Source organism: Oncorhynchus keta, chromosome 32 (genome assembly GCF_023373465.1).
Source record: "Oncorhynchus keta strain PuntledgeMale-10-30-2019 chromosome 32, Oket_V2, whole genome shotgun sequence".
Classification (NCBI taxonomy): Eukaryota; Metazoa; Chordata; class Actinopteri; order Salmoniformes; family Salmonidae; genus Oncorhynchus; species Oncorhynchus keta.
In genome coordinates, this window is record NC_068452.1 from 31,505,170 (window position 1) to 31,524,990 (window position 19,821).

Sequence of the window (19,821 nt, forward strand, 5' to 3'; positions counted from 1 at the left end):
TAAGTTCCTATACCACCGATGTAGCCAGACAAATTCTATAGGACTCACCATACTCATCACTGTTCATGAGGTTCGGTTTTACCGGCCTCTCGCGGATTTTATGCTGTCGACGAATTTTAAGATAAACCTTGCAAAGTAGGCCTAGACTGCTAAACGTTGGCTAGGCTCTACCTTTTTCAGATGTCAAGAAATACCCTGTCAATTTATCTTCAACATAACTCGTTTTTACAAAACACAGCAGTGCTTCCGGTGAGAGAATTGAATTAACAGATACAATGTATCAAATTTGAAAGGTCAAGTAAAGTATATCAACTTCATCACGCAACATCAGGGCCGCGCGTCGTGAACATATCATTTTTACCGCAAGGGGGAGCGCGAGCCACAGAAACAGTTCATTTCATTGGTCAACGCCAAAAGGTGGAAAATACCATTTAAAAAAAAATTGTGTTCGATGAAGGTGATAGTCCTGTTTTGAAAAGCATCTACAAGTTGCAGTCAAATAATGCATGATGCAGTGCTTCATCTCAGCCGTCATTTTATTGATATGTATTAGATAGTAATACACACTATCACCTCCAAAGAATTGGAGGCCTAATTGCAACCACACAAGGATAAAGAGGTATAGGCCTAGCTCTCGAAGATTCAACATATGAATAATTAACTTAAACTATTTAATTGTCGTGTTTTTGTAAATTTCAAGTATCACAACAAATCACTGCAGGCAACTATTAATGATAGGACAAAATCAGTTTTTTTTTAATGTACAATATACTGTCCATTAGGGAAATAAAAAATAAAAGTCTGCTTTTCATTCAGCCTTACTTGCCTAAGCAACAACGTTGCATTGTAGTGTACAGAAATCATTCCTCAATAGAGCTGCTGAGAAACTAATCATTCACAAATTAATAGGCTGATGAACAGTAGAATTACAGCACTGCATTTTTACCTATAGACATTAAGGTTTGGAAGTTGATTTGATTTCAGTGCTTAATGACAAGTGCAAAAATGCATATCATTCATTGGCTGAACATTCATACATAAAACAATGTAGGATTTAAAAAACAACACACATTTGACCATAACAAACAACAGGAAAATAAAAGGAAAAGCCATTGTAGTCAAAGAAACAGTACTCGTTAAAACAGGGGGTAGATCACTACAGATCTCACCCAAGCCCTTACTGTGGGCATGCCCAAAATACAACATTTACATAGGAGTAGGAATTCAGTACCAGATAACTTCAATTGAAATATATATTTTTTATACAACTAATAACTAAAATACAGTACATGCCCCAGTCAGTACCACATCCAGCTGCAGATTACACCAACACCACTTTCACCTATTGACTTTGTAATAAGTCTCCAACCATACCCAAAACACCCACAATGGCCCTCAGACACTGTAAGTGTAGACTTTATTGAACGATGGGCTGAAAAAATGCAATCCTTGTGGCTTTGATGCGACTTCCCACAAAGGGCGTTCATTTCTTGTTCTTCTGGCAGTAGTTTGAGTAATTGCCACAGGCCTTCTGCATGTCTGTAAGGAAGGCAGGCACTCCGCTCTGTTGAAACACGGGGAATAGCTGCCTTTGTCAATGAACGTCATGGATAGACTAGCAGAGTAGACACACCCAAATGGGGCAACAGAGAGGAACCATTGGCATCCTAACACAAAACATCTGCTTGAGATTAACAGCGTGAATAAAGCCTTCCAATTTAGATAACAGGGCATGCTTTGTGGCAATCAAAACTGGCAAGTAGATATAAATGTGAGTAAACAAACCATTTTCTTAATTCTATAGTACTCCTTTATTATTACTCTACTATGAATATGTCAGCCATCCCACCAACAGAAAAAGATCAGCTGCTACACTCTTAGAAAAACGGGTTCCAAAGGGGTTCTTCAGCTGTCCCCATAGAAGAACCATTTTTTATTCCAGATAGGACACATTTTGGTTCCATGTAGAACTCTCTGTGTACAGGGTTCTACCGGGAACCAAAAGGGTTCTACCGGGAATCAAAAAGGGTTCTGCTATGGGAACAGCCGAAGAACCCTATTAGGTTTTTAGATAGCACTCAGGTCTGAACTCACCTTGGCTGCCCAGTTCACAAGCCAGGTTGGAATATTACCACCAGGGTTATCAAAGTAATTCATGAAGACTGAAAGAAAATAATGCAAATGTAAATGTCTGTAAATAAAAAGCAAGTGACTTCACAGACAGATCCACAACAGATTCAAGTTCAAAACTGAACAGTTTCCCCTATGGACATTTAAATTGGTACTACAGGGATGAGTTCTGAATGGATCTGGTGAACTCGAGTGCGCAGTACCTTTAGTGCCACAGGCACCATCACTCTCCATGGCCACAGTCTGCTTGTAGTCATTCACTCGCTGCACCCCACTCTTCTCTGGTAACGGGGACTGTGGGGAGCTCTTAGCCAGGACCACCCAGATCTTCCTGCTGTCCACGTCAACGTCCCTCCGCTCCCTGACGTACACGTACTGAGGTTTACACTGTTAAAGAAGCCTGGTAGAGATAATATGGTCTAATGTGGTCCACACCCTGTGACTGGATCAGTTACTCCTTGAGAAAATATACTGTCCCGTGTTGTCGCCTAAAGAACAATACATTTCTCACGTTACTCTTAATACTATAAACCATATTTGCTTTCCCTTCACCATGTTGGACCCATTGTAAATGTGAAATGGGGGAGAGAGAGAAAAGCCAGATTGAGACATTGTGGGTGGGTGAATACATAGAACAGGATTATGTGATATTGTATATGGAGTATGTATTTCGTTTTTTTTTTTTAAATCAAAAGCAAGGGCCTATTTGCTTTTACTGAGAAACATGATGACCTGATATCTACAGGTATTATTTATTTGGACATTTTACTTCATTAAGGATACGTCTCTGTTTGACAGAGGAAAAGGGTATTTCACCTCCCAGTAGATTGCTGAACGACCATCATAGTCCTTCTCATGCAGCTCTGCAAAAAACAAAAAGGGCACACACAAAATAAAGCAGTGCTTACATCATGAAACATCTGTCATCTATTATACTATAGGTATTATACTATACTGTCATACTATTCATTACATGATTAAATCATACATCTTCTGGAACACTGGCTGCACTTAGGGAAAAAAAAGGTGCAATCGAGAACCAAAAGGGGTTCTTCGAATAAACCTACATGGAACCCAAAAAAGTTCTACCTGGGTCCAAAAAAGGTTCTCATATGGGGACAACCGTAGAACCCTTTTGGGACCCTTTTTTCTAAGAGTGTACAGCGCACATCAAGATACAATCACATGTGCAAGCAAAGACACCAACAGAACTTTGAGAATACAGCATCTATCCAATCTATTGAAATGGCAATTTTATTCAACAGCAAAAGCTTGACGGCAGTCAGGAGCTGAAGCCAAGGATGTGTTTCCAATAAAAAGCCCACTCCACCCTCTCACGCAACAAGTCTCTGGGAGAGGCAAATATGTTACTTCAGTTAGTTATCATTTCCAGGATATCCATAACCCTGTTGTCTCGTCTTGAAAAAGGACAACAGTACAGTATTTGGAAATCCCAAAACAAGATATGACCAATGATTTAGGCCTACCTTGTTAAGATGGAACCTGTTGGTAATTTCTCAGAGGGTAGGCGAAACAAAAAACTACATTTTCAAGATACAAGCCCTTGAAAGAACATCTTCAAGTTTGCTTGTTTGTTCACACAGTCTAGGCTTATATGAACATTTGATTAATACACAAAGGATACAACAACATTAGCCCATGGCTATACCAGAGTGCTAAGTACCCAACTACAACATCAATAGCTACAGTCTATGGCTAAATTCAAGTGGACAGACATGTTACCTGTTGGATACTTTGGGGAGGCAAGAGAGAACAAAAGATGAGAAAAGTTATTAACTGCCAAACAGGCCCTGTGCTCTTGTTGCGATCCTCATGAAAACTGAGATAAAAGGGATTCTTGGTTATGATTGGTTTGATTGGGATAGAAAACAGGAGTGAATGGAAAAGGACAATGGAAAGGTGATGTTTAAACTATTTTGTGGAGCTCATATTTGAGATAATTAAGTAAGAGTTAAAGGGGCTATACATATGAACAATAACACATGCATAAGTAAGCACCATATAAAACAAGCATTAATATGCAATACCATGTCATCAATACTCAACTAACTGACAGAATTGAGTAACTTATGAATGTGTTATGAGTCTTATAAAATGGCCCTTATTAGGGGTTGAGTGCGACAAGAGGTTTGAATGGAAGAAAGTCGATCTAGGGAGAGTTTGCGTAACTCTTTACCTTTGACATATCCATCCCATTGTTTCCGATAGGGCAAGTCCATGTAGACATCAGCACACAGTTCTGGAGTGCAGGTGGCAAGCACTCCAAAGACTTTGTACTCATAAAGTCCAGTTTCCTGTGAACAGCATATGAAAGAAGTTCTCTCTTCCAAATATATACCACATCTACAATGTAACTAATCACATACCCCAGGGCTCTGATTATTGCCAGTTGGAGAAACAAGCAACACCAAAAAATGTGCTGGATTTGCAAAGGATATTATTTCTCCAGAAACTTGAGTTAGGCAGTGGGTTTAATAAAATAAAAAAACATGCATTCTGTGAAAAGGTACTGTCTGAGCATGCGGAAAGTTCTAGACTACAATTTGGCACACCATACCCAACAGACGCAGCACAAAATGCAATATTTGGCATATTTCTGAGGGTACCATTCATCCCACTATCTCTAGCCTACTACACCATCATTAAGTTTGCCGACGACACAACAGTGGTAGGCCTGATCACAGTCTATAGGGAGGAAGTCAGGCAGTGTGGTGCCAGGATAACAACCTCTCCCTCAACGTGATCAAGACAAAGGAGATCATTGTGGACTACAGGAAAAGGAGGGCCGAGCACACCCCCATTCTCATCGACAGGGCTGTATTAGAGCAGGTTGAGAGCTTCAAGTTCCTTGGTGTCCACATCACCAACGAACTGTCATGGTCCAAACACACCAAGACAGTCGTGAAGAGGGCATGACACCTACTCCCCCTCAGGAGACTGAAAAGAATTGGCATGGGTCCTCAGATCCTCAAAAAGTTCTCCAGCTGCACCATTGAAAGCATCCTGACTGGTTGCATCACCGCCTGGCAACTGCTCGACCTCCGAGTGCAAGGCACTACAGAGGGTAGTGCGTACGGCCCAGCGCATCACTGAGGCCAAGCTTTCTGACATCCAGGACCTCTATACCAGGCGGTATCAGCCACCCTATTAATTAAGACCCCAGCCACCCTATTAATAGACTGTCCTCTCTGCTACCGCACGGCAAGCGGTCAAAATGTCTACGTCCAAAAGGCTTCTTAACAGCTTCTACCCCCAAACAATAAGACTCCCGAACAGCTAACCGGACTATTTGCACTGACCCCCTCATCCCCCCACATTTTAGGCTGCTGCTACTCTCTGTTTATTATCTATGTAGTCACTTTACCTCTACCTACATGTACATATTACCTCAATTACCTCGACTAACCTGTGCCCCTGCACATTGACTTTGTACCGGTACCCCCTGTATATAGCCTCGTTACTGTGATTGTTGCTCTTTAATAATTTGTTATTTTTCTATTTTCTTAGTCTTTTTTTTTATTGTTTACTTTAATTTATTTAGTAAATACTTTCTTAACACTTGTTTTTTTCTTAAAACTGCATTGTTGGTTAAGGGCTTTCTAGGTAAGCATTTCACTCTACACCTGTTGAATTCGGCACGTGACAAATAACATTTGATAATTTGATTTGGACTTTTCTTTTTAACCTAGCATAAAAATGAATCCTTGTACCTGTGTGGGCAAATATAGTCAAAATGTGTGCCTTGGGGTAAGTTGAGCATTATTGAAGTGTTTGAATGGCTCAACTTACCCCACTCTCCCCTAGCCTACTCAAACATCAATGACTTTTAAAACACTTTAGTTGATTATAACGAATAGCGACTTCCGCATTTTGACAGTGGGCCTGCTCCTCGAGTCTAACGTAGGCTACTCACAAAATCTGCTATGCTATTTCATGTAAATTTCCTTTTCGACGTGAAAATAATACAACGTATGAAACGTGAAAATAGTCTACCTGCGAGCACATCCAACAGATCGATGCCCGTGCGTCATTCAATCACGCCAATCGGCATAATCACAATGAATAAACTATTGCTTCATCAGCTAACGACGCTAACCGCCGATAAGCTAACACAGCAGTTTTCACTTTCTATTCCTGTCTCAAAACAGTAATTTAAATGTACCTTGTCATACAGCCGGTAAATTTTGACACCCATTGTCTCTGTGAAAAACTCCCATCCCCCCTCCAACTGAGGTTTATCTAATTCCTTCCATGCCTCCAGAAATTCCTCATCTGTAAAGTGCAGCGACATGTTTTCAAACTGTGCTCTGACATTTGATCATGTGATCTAGGACTCCGCGTGCGCTTCAGACGCCGTGCGTACGCTGAAGTGCGTCAGTCATTCCAGTGATATACTTAGAATCACTATCTATTTATTTTTGTGATTGAAATTGTATTTTGGATTTAAACTGTACATGTATGTGTGTGGTTAATGACTATCTGCACTGCATTGTACTGTTTTTGGAATGCTGCTTTGTCTATCCCACCTCCAAATTGAAGTGCCATCCAAGGGGAAATATCATTTGGAAGCACTGACCATCTCCAATTACAATAGAGAGGAAACATAATCTGTAATGCTTTGTGTCCTGCTGGTGCCCTGTCTCAGTTGCTTGTTGATGATTATTCTGCGGTTAACCACTCCCATTCCATTCAGAAATCCCTAAACTGTAGGCTAATTTCAAATATAGGATAAGCTTCATCTGGTGGTTTCAATCAAATATATCAATGCCTTTTAGGAACTTCCAGAGGTAGAACCCTGGATCTGTGGTTTTAGCATCCTTTGCACTCTTATTTTGCCAACACACCAGGCAAATTCAGCATTTACATATGCCACTGATTGAAGTTAGGCCCAAATGATAATCAGTCTAAAATATGTCACTCCATAAGTGCCTCTGAGGGATAGTTTAGAGATATGTCATATTACTCAAATCAGTTTTCCAGCCGGACAGTATATGGTCCAGCTAAGGGTTGTGGAAGAGCCATGATTTCCCATTGCCACTGTCTCTTTTTGGGAAGGGATTTACTGCAGGAAGGAAGAGACAAGACAACACCCTGTATCACATTACTATGTGTCAGATCTGTCTTGGGGAGCACTTGTGTTACAGGCAGTAGGCATATCCCATCCACAGGCCCTGGTGGCTGCCATTGGATCATAGGCATAGCATGGGTGTGTGACAGCATGAATTTCTAGACACATAGGTCCTATGAACCATGGTCCCAGTTTGATAGACCTTATGTCATTCATCTTCGAGAGCCCCTTGTTTTAATTTAAAATAACCAAACATGAAGATATGTGCATGGATATTCTTGTCTGCTCAAGTGTGTGTGTTTGTATAATAATAATATAATAGTAATATATGCCATTTAGCAGACGCTTTTATCCAAAGCGACTTGTATGTGTTTGTATGTTTGTGTGTGTGTATGTTTGTTTGTAATGATGTGATAATATTGTATTACATCAACTGCTATTACTCATCTTCATACTAGCCAAACTTTGCTTCAAAGGCCTATTGGGCAGTTCTAGGCTATATAAATGTGTCTGGACATCCCAACAGCTGTGCTTCATGTTGGCCCTGCCTTAGTCAAAGGAGGTTAAAAGGTCCCCCCTCCTCTGAAGCCAAGATAATAATAAAAACCTGTGGCCTGCTTTTGGTTCACCCCACCCCCATAGCCACCGATATTCTACAAACGTGCTTGCAATGCAAGAAGATGGCAGTCAAACAGTCGTTTTCTTACACAGGAGGAAACGCACAGGGGACATCCGATGAATGGGAGTCAAATTCCAACACAGCGTTTACGGTGCGAGCTGTAGACTGGCTGAGCGAAGTGGAGAGTGAAACTGTGTTCTGGACCTACACATTGAATTTGGCTTATAATTTAATGTACCGTACATAAAGACGGAGGGAGTCCCACTTGTGTCTGCTTTTGAAAGTATACGGAGTTACTGGAATACAAAAGCGTGCATATGTTTTATTCATCGATGGGCAAAAACAAATTTTAAACGGTGCGGGCATGGAAAATGCGTGCCAGGTAAGTTTAATAAACACTTCGTTAGACACTTATCGAACATGCAGATTTTTTTCTTCATCACACAATATTCACTGTGTGTTTATCGGAAGATGGTCCACGCGTAAAACTCGATCTCTCCAACCCAAACACTTTTCCTCAAACATGATATGTTCCCTTTTATGTAATCATTATAACAACTTGAGATAACGTGTTTATATATGGTAGGTAGACTATGCATGTGGCACAGCTAAGGCTACAATATTTTCCATTAGTAACTTTCTAGACACATTGAAATGAAATTCAAACATAACACCCCTTATAGCAAAACCACAGCAAAACCGCATGATTTTACATGTGTAAAATCACATAATTTCACATTAAACTGTACTTGTGAAATCATGTGAAAATGTGATTTTGGAACATTTCACATGTGTGTAGTTTCATGTTATCTATCACATGTTGCTTTACTTGTTGTCACATGTTATCACATTAACTTCACATACTATCACATGTGATCACATGAAACCATGTGTTTTTGGAACACTTCACATGTTCACATGTGAAATGAATGTATTTTTTCTATCAGGGACCTCATCAACAAAGGTTACTATAATAAAGGACTAGGCCTATTACAATAAATAGACTATAAGTGAAATATATTCCATATAGCCTATCAATTGCAAAAGGCCTACCATTTTGCACTAGGCCTATTAGAGTAATACATTTCTAAGATGTTATGACATGGACTAATGTTTTATAACAAGCATCTTGAATTACATTTTTTATTATATTTTATAAGTTTGCGGACATGGAGAAAGAATGACTGCTTGCGAAATTGCTGATGATTTTGAGGCTGCTCGGATTACATGCCATCTCCCACGCTCTCCAGGGAATGTGACAGCTTGTGCAAGGTGGAGTGGTTCTGGGTCATTCAGCCAATTTCTGACTTTGCTGGTCCAGAGGCTAGCATTGTGCAAGGAGGTTACCTGGGGTTACTAAGTGCCAAATGAAGGCTCATGTCTTAAGCTGTCAACAATTCAGACTGAGGCCATGTGCATGCACATAATAGCTACTTAAATTATTGTTTAGACCTGTTTTATTATGTCCAGTGAGGCTACAATTGGGCAACATGTTGAGGAACATATGGATTTTGACACTCCCTTCAGTATGACATAACAAATGATATATTTCTTCACATAGATTGGGACACGCTGACAGAACAACCTCAGGATATAAAAAGTGAAGACCCATCTGTGGTTAAAGTGAGGATCCATCTGTGGTTGGAAAGAAGCAAAACTTTGATGCTGGATCCTGCGATGCCAGAGGAACCCAGTAAAGACCCCATGACAGTGCCAGCAACCCCAGAAAGAGCTGTCATGGAGAAGGCCAACATCAATGACCACACTCCGACTGTGACTATAATAGCTATCCCTTTGGTCACTGAAATCCAACTGAACGCGGCAACAGGTGGTGCAGAACTCTCCTGCTATCGCTGCACAGTGCCGTTTGGTGTGGTCATTCTCATTGCCGGTATTGTGGTCACTTCTGTGGCCTACAGCTTCAACTCACATGGGTCCACCATCTCTTACTTTGGGCTGGTGCTACTATCTGCTGGACTGGTGCTATTGGCGCTAAGTGCGGTATGCTGGAAGATGAGACTTGAGAGAAAGAAGGAGAGGCGGAGGGAAAGCCAAACTGCATTGGTCGCAAACCAGAGGAGCATCTTTGCATGAAGGGAAAGACTGATCATCAGGAGAGAAATAAGTCTGTGATATGTTTGGGTGCGAGAGGAAACAGAGGTAGTGGTTCATTTGAAAGCAGAGTGGAGACAGCTGTATCCAGATGTTTTCATGACTGACCAGCGTCAGTGATGGGTCGTTGACCTGCAAGGCTTTGACCTCAGACTGTCTCTAGGCTAAGCAAGTCAAAACGTCTTAGCTTTCATTAAGTTGTTGGGTTTTTAATCTGTCAAACAGACTGGTCACATCTGGGAAGCTGGGCAGACAGCCAAACTGAATGTATCAAAATCAAGACAAATTACCACTGTACAAAGCAATGGAGAGGATGTTTCCTCTCCATTAATCTACTGTTGCATCTGGTGTCTTAGATTTACTGGGAGGGATAGTGGTTTGAAAAGAGGGGGACATGGGAAAATCCAGAACAATGAATCATGTTTCATTTACCATGTTTTGGGCATAACATCTCTCATAAAGTCTGATTGTTCCTTTTCATTTCACACAGAATTATGTTCAATTACCTGACATGGGAATATGGTACTTACATGTTAATATGTAATGATATATATTGGCATTATGGGGACACAAAAACGTGTTGTTTTTGTTTGATATATATTATCGTATTCTCTGAAACAAGTCGAGCTCAGAGATAAAGCCAATTAGATGTCACACAGTAATTATGTATAGTACCTATGATGTACCTATGATGTCATAGGTAGTATTGCATTATGAGGGAATATGATTATTGACAAAATATAATTTACATCGAATTAACCTTTATTAACTATTCTCTGTAAGCACTGTTCCACACCATGACTAACATGGTGTTCTATGTAACTATGACGACAAGATTCTTTGGAATTACTAGCATCTTGCCACAGTCTTGTTGTCACTACAGTACTTGCCATTGTCAGTAAATGTATTTCATATGTTGAGCGATATGAAATGTTCTAGTATTTTATTCCACTTTAATATAATCATTTTTATGTATGACTTCTCTGTTAACAGTACATCAATTGTTAATAGGTTATAGTGAGTAAACTCTCATCCATATTTAAACATTTCATTTGTGTCCATTTTCATGATCCAAAGGTTCACTATGTATGTATTCTGAAGAGAACAGCTGATATATAGGGGAGAAGTCGAAGTGTTCCATGAGACAGTCTGGCTCATATCAGCTATTAGCTTGACATATCAAATTAAATGATCTTTCTGTTTAACACAACCACACATGGTCTATTTCAGCTTTGGGGGTTTTTAATGACTGAAATGACATAATAGAATGTCTCTCACTTAATGTATTTGTCAAAGAAGAAAGAGTAGGGCATAACTGCTAAAAGCAGATAAGTGGTGTGACTTGAACATTCAATAGTGAATTGAAGGAAGTGTGTCTTTCTCTCCTGACGTACACCACTAAGTCCAACTCCTTATCCTGGGGTTCCATTGTGTATTCAACCTCATGCACTTGTTCTGCCCTTTGTTGATTGTTTAAACTGCTTTGAGGGCAGGTTTGCCTAGGATTACATTTCATTCATCTGCAGTGAATGAAATGTGTTCGTGATAAGGATAATAAATATTGTTTATGTATTATAGAAATAAGTTACAGTATTAATATCTACTTAACATGTTTTCTAATATTACAATGTATGAACTATTTGTTGTTGTTTTGTACCTCTGTCAGGATCAAATTATGTAGCTGCCAAAGGTGACATCACTGTATACTTTGACAGCTGAGAAATCACTTCCACCGTTTCTTCCACTATATAGTAAAGTCCAAATAATCTGCATAACAGTGCTCAGTTGGCCAACATAATCAATACTTCATTCTACCTTCCAATACATACATTCCCAAAGGTAAAAGGGAGTTGAACTCTCCTGTTTGACTTGGTTTAAAATAGCACAGACTCGGAGGTATATTTATAGGCAGCATTTGCGTTGCTATGTGTCCCTGTGACACCAGACACTACAACTAAATGGTTTGCTTGCGTCAGAGGAGCACCTACAACACACTTTGTCACTTTTGAGGCCGAACCTTACCCCACACATAGGGAAGCTCCTTATAGGGGGAGAAAGGAGTCATTCAGACACCTGACTCTGAGACCAAATGTTAATCACTTAGTAAGATGTGTCCCTTTTCCACATGAAAGGTTACCAGCAGCTAGGGCTATGAAGCAGTGAAGTTGGAAAAAAGGGGTGACCTGATATGGGATTTAACAGGTGCTCTCCACAACCGTACCCTCTTTCTGAATTTGGTGTAAGTCACTTTTTTCTGTTCCAGGGACTGCCAAGCAGATAATTATGTTTATGAATAAGACAAAAGTGAGATTGGATCAAATTATTTGAATTGAATCGAAGAAGCCCATAATGGCTAGCTGTTACAAGCCAGAATGGGATAAGCACAATTGAAAGTAATGAGGTCAACATTACAGGGATCCTTTTCAGTCAGTTACTTCCAATCAAAAACAGAGAAGCATGACTTAACCATAAACAGCTTGAAATAACCAAATATGTGGTACCAGAGGAGCAAAGGGCATATTTATGACAGCTTCTATTTCAAAAGACGTCCAATCAATGACCTTGGTTGACCTGGAATATAAGGTCAATGTTTTATAAATATTTTTTTCATCGTTGCTTGTGAGCTCACCCTGTTATCATTAGGCTGTTAGGGCTGTTGGTGTAAAGGAAGACAAATTCTCACATTAGGTGTCTGCACACAAATAAGACTGCCCATGTTCTTGTACAGTCCTGCCCAAATGGAAAAACAGCTAACCATATCCTAATAATTGTGGATTGTTCACTTGAAAACGGTGTTACAAATATTCACTTCAAGAGATACGTTGCTGTTATGAATATTAGAACTGGGTTTCTGATCAATGTGAAACTGTCATTTGAAATATTCTATGGTCAGAGCTTCTCTTAAGTCCAAACCATTGTAAATTCATTTTGAGGTGACTTTTAAGTTGCTCTACAAGAGCTGGTGGGTTAAAGAGATGGAGAGTGACGGTTTAGTTGCTCTACAAGGGCTGGTGGGTTAAAGATCTGGGAGTGACTGTTTAGTTGTTCTACAAGGGCTGGTGGGTAAAATAGATGGAGAGTGACTGTTTAGTTGCTCTACATAGGCTGGTGGATTAAACAGATTGAGAGGGACTGTTTAGTTACTCTACAAGGGTTTGTTGGTTAAAGAGCTGGGGAGTGACTGTTTAGTTGCTCTACAAGGGCCGGAGGGTTAAAGAGCTGGAGAGTGCGTCAGCCACCTTTCCCCTGGAGGATTGGCCCATGTCACTACTTCCTCTGTAAACTCACCCCACCTGACACTCAGTGACCATGGGCACAGGCCAGCTGATGCAGGAAACAATAGACAGCTTGCCTGCTTATCAGACACAACTCTCCCATTTCTTGAACGTGAGCAGTTCTTTGATGGTTGTGTCAGTGGATACAACAAAAGTGGAACCTTGGCAATCAGGAGAGGGTTTTGATTAGATTGTTGCAGTAGTCGCTTGTAAGAATGCTTGCCTTCCCAAATCTTCATTGTCAGAAATATTTGTTCACTTGGACTTTCAAACTTTTAAATTTGTTCCTCTGCTGAATTTCAACATTGGCCCATGTTCTTGAAAACTGAAAGAGCAACCACTGAAACATGCTAAATTCCATGTATATTCCAATCTATATTTCAAGCGCCTCGTCAAGCAATGTTTTCTTCCTACTCCTTCTGAAAGGTACTAAGTGCACACCCTCCAAGGTAAATAAATCGCTTATCAAAAAGTATTTCAAGGCAATCGTTAACCACAATTATGGTGGTGGTTCTCTTAAACAAATTATTATTGTGATAGTTGGGAGAGGATAAACATATTAATAACTTTTTATTTGAAGAAATCCAGACTACATCCATTATCCAAGAAGCACATTTTACCTTAAAAGGAACAGAAAAGCCACTATGGCATTCACAACAGTTATTTTCACTGGCACTGCCCAAGACTGTCTTTTCTTTCATGCTGTGCCAACAGCTCTCAAAGAGGTGTCTGAAGTGCTGCCTGCCCCGCTGCCTCTGGGGTCCTAACCCATGGCATGTCCTCATTCCCATGGACACTGGAGGTAAAGCCCTTCCTGACAAACTCAACAACTCAGAGGGATAGAGGATGCACTGGATCGCCATTAAATCTCAGTTCAACCCAAGATTTCCCACTGTTGTTTTAAAAGAAAAACTTAAGCACGGCTTTTTAAAGCCTTTTTTAAAACTGTAGAGTTCTTCACCCTCTTGTATCTGGCAGTTTAACTTGAGTTTTGAATCTTGATTCAACTTGACATGAACAACTCTCAGCAGAGTAAAATAAGTCTGAACAACAAACAACGCAAGATCAGTAGACACTGTGACATTATTGAGTCTGGACATTGTGTAGAACCTTGGTGGGTCAGGGTCTCTAGAAACAATTATTTTTTGTTTTGTATTATTTCCCTAAATTCTTATTCAGACTACAGGGCTCTCTTCAACCATAACAAAAGGCCATCTTGACTGATACAATCTTGACGATTGAAGCAGCTGCAGATCCCCCAATGCCCAACAACGACCAACTGTTGAACGAGCACATTCATCTTCTAATCGATTGTGCTGTGTAGTATTTTTCCTCTTGTCTCCTTGTCGCCAGCCACCCTTCTGTCTCTCTCCCCACAGACTTCCTAATTCAAAAAAGGAGTGTACTGCTAACAGGGTTTTCCCTTTGTTTCTCTTCCCTCATCAATGCAATGCATTGCAAAAAGCTTAGAGAAACAAATAGTATGAACAAGGCAGTGACGGATATGTTATTCATGGTCAATATGTTGGCTCAATGTTGATCTTGAAAGAAGTTCTCACCCTGAAACAATCTAATCCTCGTACCCTTGTTGGAACAACAGAGGAACAATCACTCCTGTCATGGTGTAAAAGACCAGCAGGGCTGTTTCATGTCAATCTCTGACACCAACAGGAAAAAAGCGGCTTCCACAGTGTTTACCAACTCTGCCTCAGGAAATCTGTTTGTAATCTGCAAGTTCTCCTTTGAAACCAGGGATTGGGAAACAGCTGTAATTGAAGAGTTATCTATTAATCAGTGTTCATTTTTTGCACTTCCACCTTAATTAAAGTGTGTGTGTGTGTGTGTATATTTGTGTGTGTGTGTATGTGCACGCGCATGTGCGTGCATTGTGGACAGGGAGTTAATGCTGGAAGACCTCAAGTGCAATTGGTTAGACTGCAATAATACATGCAAGGTGTTCACTCTTTCCAGTACCATATTCTTGTATGTGTGCCAAGAAACATCTTGGCAAGCATGGCCAGTCTTTTTCCCCTAAGTAAATTAACTAAATAATTGGAATGGTTCAGGGAGGAAATGACAAGGTGTGTCTGACACAGCTGCAGAGGTCATTTAACAAACAATGATGTCATGGGAAGTAGCTTCTTCACAGCACTTGGTTTCCTTTCATCGGAACAGCTGAGCTACTTTGTAAAAGGTTGTATTTTCCTCTATAGGCGTTCAAAAACTCCATTGCATAGATCTTTTTGAATGGTAAGTAGAAACTTCTACTTCTGCTGTTGGTTAGGTTACCAGTTTAGGTTATTCCTCAACAGATAAACTAATACAGTTTATGCTATAAATGTATTGATCTTTGGGGGGAAATGAAAAAATATTGAGGGAATAACCTAAACACTTCATCCTTGAATGCATTAATGGAGACAAGACAGGAATGTATATGTATTTACCTACTTCTGCCCTTATGTGACATGAAGTGAAAGCCCAGAGGCTCTCCTATTTGCCACGCTCTGTCAGGTAACTTTCACACCCAGAAGCTATGGCCCCATAAACCCGCCTGGGAGCCTAGGACTTGGTCAGACCTGGTCACACAGAGCACAACAAGGGAATGTGGCCCAGCTGAGAGTAGTGGGACCCCAGCTCCAAGCACCACCTAATCTTGAACAGGTGTGAATAGGTTACTGTGGGAAACAGTGGGGGAGCATTTAATGTGGTCTCGGGGTGTAATTCGGCATGCTTTTAATCAGCTCTGGACGTTCTTCTGAGCGCTGCCTAGGGAAGAAAACATGACGTATGCTGGACAATGGAGAGGGGACACAGTCAGGGCATCTGTTTTGTAGTGCCCCAATGACTTATTACTGTGGCCAATGGGACCCACATGTAAATCTGAGCTCCACTGGAGCTGCAAGGTGAAAGAGTCTCTTTGCTGCTGAGTGAGATTTAAAACAAGTCAACAATGCATTAGACGGAGAAAGAAAACCCTTCGACAGCTCTCTGTCCTTCTGAGTATGTAGAACATTGCTATAGGTTGCAATGTGTTCTGAGACATATGGTCAGAGAAGAGTGTTACAAAGGATTACACAGGCTTCATGTAGAGTAAAACAGTTCATTGAAATCCTATTACTCCATATTACATACATGTCTAAGTAGGCTACAGATGTAGGATCTTAATTTGAGCCAGTTTAGTACAGCAGGAAACATTATGTTAGGGCAAATCATGCATATAAAGTCTGATATGTGGAAATGACTAACTTTAGAATCTTTTAAAACCTTGAATACACTACAAGTTTGCATTTCCTCTTGTGCAAGAAAATTCTCAGCAACAAAAGAGTGAAATTAAAATCCTACATCTGTAATTTAGTGCTGTCTAAAAACCATTTCAATGATTGATGTGGTGTTTCGGTAAGGGTCTTTACATGTGTCACATACTCTCCGTGCGGTTTAACACCACTGTAAAAGCACTCCTCTCCCAGGCTGGGCTTTAAATGTAAGTCACATGGTACACAGACGGGTCGTGCTTTGTGGGGTCCTTGACTAGAGGAAGCCATGAGCTCTGGGAGGAGCAGGTTCCCACACCCAGAAGAAGAGATGGTGGACAGGCTAACACAAACAGTCCGCCTTTCAGGAAGGAAAAGGCTCCCTTTAGGCCTTTATCAGATCTGCGAGCGCCTCAGTCCGCCAGTCGCCTGCCAGCTGCTGTCTCCCCGAGAGGTACGGCTTCACCCTGGTCCAATTTAATGGTCCCTTTACTCTGAAATAATCAGTCATCATAATGCACCACTAATATATCAGGCTAGCTGCTAGGTCACTCCCTTATTTGGGTCTGAGGACAAAATGCATACAGGGGTAAAGTCTGCAACTAGTCTGTGAGTTTTGGGACCAATTTCAAGAATGCAGGCTAATGGCAACACTATCAGATAGGGCTAGACCGGCAGTGCAATGTGTGATGACCTGTGCACGGTGGTCTACACCCCCTAACACATGTTCAGGAAGGTCTGGCCAACGGGATACAGCAATGTGGTAACAATTACTATAGAATGAACAAAATAACAGATCTGTGGGTAGAGTGTGGGTAAGCTAGGTTTACCACACCACACATGGATTCCTTCCCGTTCACTTCTAATTTCCTGATCAAACAAGTTATACTATTCATAAAAACAATTCTGAAGGAAATAAACACAGCACGAAACAAATCCTCAACCCCCTGGTTCCTCAGTCTAGATCCCCTCTACTCTCGGTGCCCATGGACCAGTATGTCTCTCCTGTGGTATTCGTACACATTGCGGCCGAACAGGAGCTGCCCTCGGCTGTCTTTTGATTGCATAACCCTGCCTCTTTGCTTACCTCATGGAACATCTCTGGAGTAACTCATGGAGACTGAAGACACAAAGAACAGGGACACGTTCACAACATCTGCTGGCTTCAGCACCTCATGACTGTGTATGCTGCTTGGACAACTCCGAGTGAGTAATAGTTCCCTTATGTCCAGTAAAGGGGGCTGTGTCTACGTTGATCTTTTTTCTAAACTTACTAAACCCTTATGAAAAGGAACCGGATGTGGAACGGTATATTTAATGGGGGAAGGAAACTTTGATACTATGAAGCTTCAGTTTAGTTAAACCTTTCAGCAACAAATGTTTTCTTGGTTGACTCCTCCCTTTAGATAGAAACAGATCTCAGCAACAGTCATGTAGGATAGGGACTAGGAGTAGATGATATCCCACTAACGTCATAGGGAAACCTTTGCCACATCGAGGAGGTCTCGATTTTATGGGTTGTTGCGAGAAATTGATACACTAACGCATTACAAAATTAGCACTCTGGTTTAAAAATATATATATATTTTTAAAGCCTGGGCCTGAAACCTCTGCAATATTTTTTTACTGGCATGGCTAAACTCTCCAAACTTGTATAAAATATATCTTACATTCGTTAATAGTAGAAAGAACACAGTGTACGCCACTGTCCGCCGATTGAATTTCATTATTACCAGATCCTTAAAACAGAATTTTAACCTAAAATGTAAACATGCTGCCTTTTGATTGATGTCAGTTAAGTTGTAACAACTGTCTACATTTGGCGCACCCTCATGGTTGCCCACAGAGACACCATGGCAACAAAGACAAGAATGGTCTATGCTGTTCAGTATTTGAACGTGAAGCTAGTATAGGCGAGAAAGGTAAAGTCTTTGTGCTCTAGCAGAAAGTGAGGCTTTTGTTATCAGAAAAGTCAAAGACAAGACTAACCCCCCTAGTGTCCTCAGACATCTACACACAGAAAGGTTCCATCCAGACAGAGACGACAGATGGGAAGGCCCAAGGCCCTCCGGCAGGTTTCTCTACATACATATCCTTTCTCCCCAGCTCTCTCAGGGCGTCTGTCTGCTTCCAGTCCCGTGGAGACGGCCGGACACCCTGGCACCAGGACTGGAGCTGGGAAAGATCGCCGGCCCAGATGTAAACAGGAGAGAGACCCCACCCATGGGCATGGGATAGACAGACAAACCTGACATATCCTCTCCTGTAATCACTTCCAAAGAACTCAACAAAGACATCCCTCAGCTTTTCCTTCAACCCAATGTTAATTTGCTATTTTTTGTTTAGTAATCTTGAAAATGAGCACAAAGTAATCTCATTGATGCTGCAAATGACCTTACCAATATTAAACCATACCCACAATGTCATCTCATTGCCAAAATTGGCCTCCAAAAATAAGGTTGATGTTTGCTAAAAAAATGCATGTTGACTATGTTCTGCATATCAATACACAAACAGACAGGCTGACTGTATTAATGCTGAGGCCGCTACACAAGGGCGTAGCCTTTTCCAGATGCTCATTTTGGGAATTTGACCAGATTAACAAGTGATGACGAACTGACTGACGTACAGAGGACTGTCAGAGGACATGGTTGCTCAATGAGGACTTTTTACTCAAAGACGGAGAAGGCATTAGTCTTCTTCATAAGCGTTCATGAAATATTGTGCCGATTGTCCTTCAGAAGCCAAAATAACCCTCTAGTTTTATATCAATGTCCAAATGGACAGTTAGATCATGACATTTTGGTGTGGCTATGAAAAATCTTTGTAACCTTTGACATTGGTCACAAGAACATTAAAAACGTATTAAAGGCATGAAAATCCAGTTATGCTATGAAGTAACAGTGAATCCTAACTAAGCCTCTGATGGTATTTGGAAACATGAAACCTATATTTCAAAGAAAACCTTACTTTTTCGAATTAAAACAACTCTGTCCTTTGTTATAAAAACCCATGTCATCTGTTTGGGGCTTGTCCATTGACAATCATCCTGGCCAGTTGAGCCAGAGGAACATGAACTCTAAAAACAGAGCTGTTAGAAGTTCATCAATTCACATAGGATCTATCTGGTTTTATCTTTGTTCAATAATACAATCTAAAACTCATGCACTCATAAAAATGCACCAATCAAATCTCATTTCTTTGCATTGAAGTGCCTAATAAACAAATATTTATTACCAAAGACATCACATTACAGTTTGCCTGTCACCATACATTTAACTAGGCAAGTCAGTTAAGAACAAATTCTTATTTTCAATTAACTGCCTGTTCAGGGGCAGAATGGCA

General features: G+C 40.7%; 2 protein-coding genes across 2 annotated transcripts; one reads left to right on the plus strand and one right to left on the minus strand.

The window, feature by feature from the left end:
• Positions 1-518: 518 nt before the first annotated feature.
• pctp (phosphatidylcholine transfer protein) lies at positions 519-6,484 on the minus strand. The gene is made up of 6 exons (XM_035747985.2): positions 6,314-6,484; positions 4,328-4,445; positions 2,914-2,993; positions 2,334-2,505; positions 2,095-2,162; positions 519-1,564 (listed from the first exon to the last, which is right to left on the minus strand). Exons 1-6 carry the CDS (start codon positions 6,440-6,442, stop codon positions 1,484-1,486), a joined length of 648 nt encoding a protein of 215 aa, XP_035603878.1. The 5' UTR covers positions 6,443-6,484; the 3' UTR covers positions 519-1,483.
• A 1,312-nt stretch (positions 6,485-7,796) lies between these two features.
• On the plus strand, positions 7,797-11,549 carry tmem100a (transmembrane protein 100a). Its single transcript, XM_052491352.1, has 2 exons — positions 7,797-8,220; positions 9,400-11,549. The coding sequence occupies exon 2, from the start codon at positions 9,501-9,503 to the stop codon at positions 9,930-9,932; it is 432 nt and encodes a 143-aa protein (XP_052347312.1). The 5' UTR covers positions 7,797-8,220; positions 9,400-9,500; the 3' UTR covers positions 9,933-11,549.
• The last annotated feature ends 8,272 nt before the right edge of the window (positions 11,550-19,821 follow it).

Excerpts from the sequence above, each read along its gene's own strand:
- pctp (XM_035747985.2), bottom strand. The coding sequence starts at position 6,442 with ATGTCGCTGCACTTTACAGATGAGGAATTTCTGGAGGCATGGAAGGAA. Across the intron at positions 2,994-4,327 it reads ATGGGATGGATATGTCAAAG|AGCTGCATGAGAAGGACTAT; the intron begins GTAAAGAGTTAC and ends TGTTTTTTGCAG. Across the intron at positions 2,163-2,333 it reads TGGTGCCTGTGGCACTAAAG|TCTTCATGAATTACTTTGAT; the intron begins GTACTGCGCACT and ends ATTTTCTTTCAG.
- tmem100a (XM_052491352.1), top strand. The coding sequence starts at position 9,501 with ATGCTGGATCCTGCGATGCCAGAGGAACCCAGTAAAGACCCCATGACA.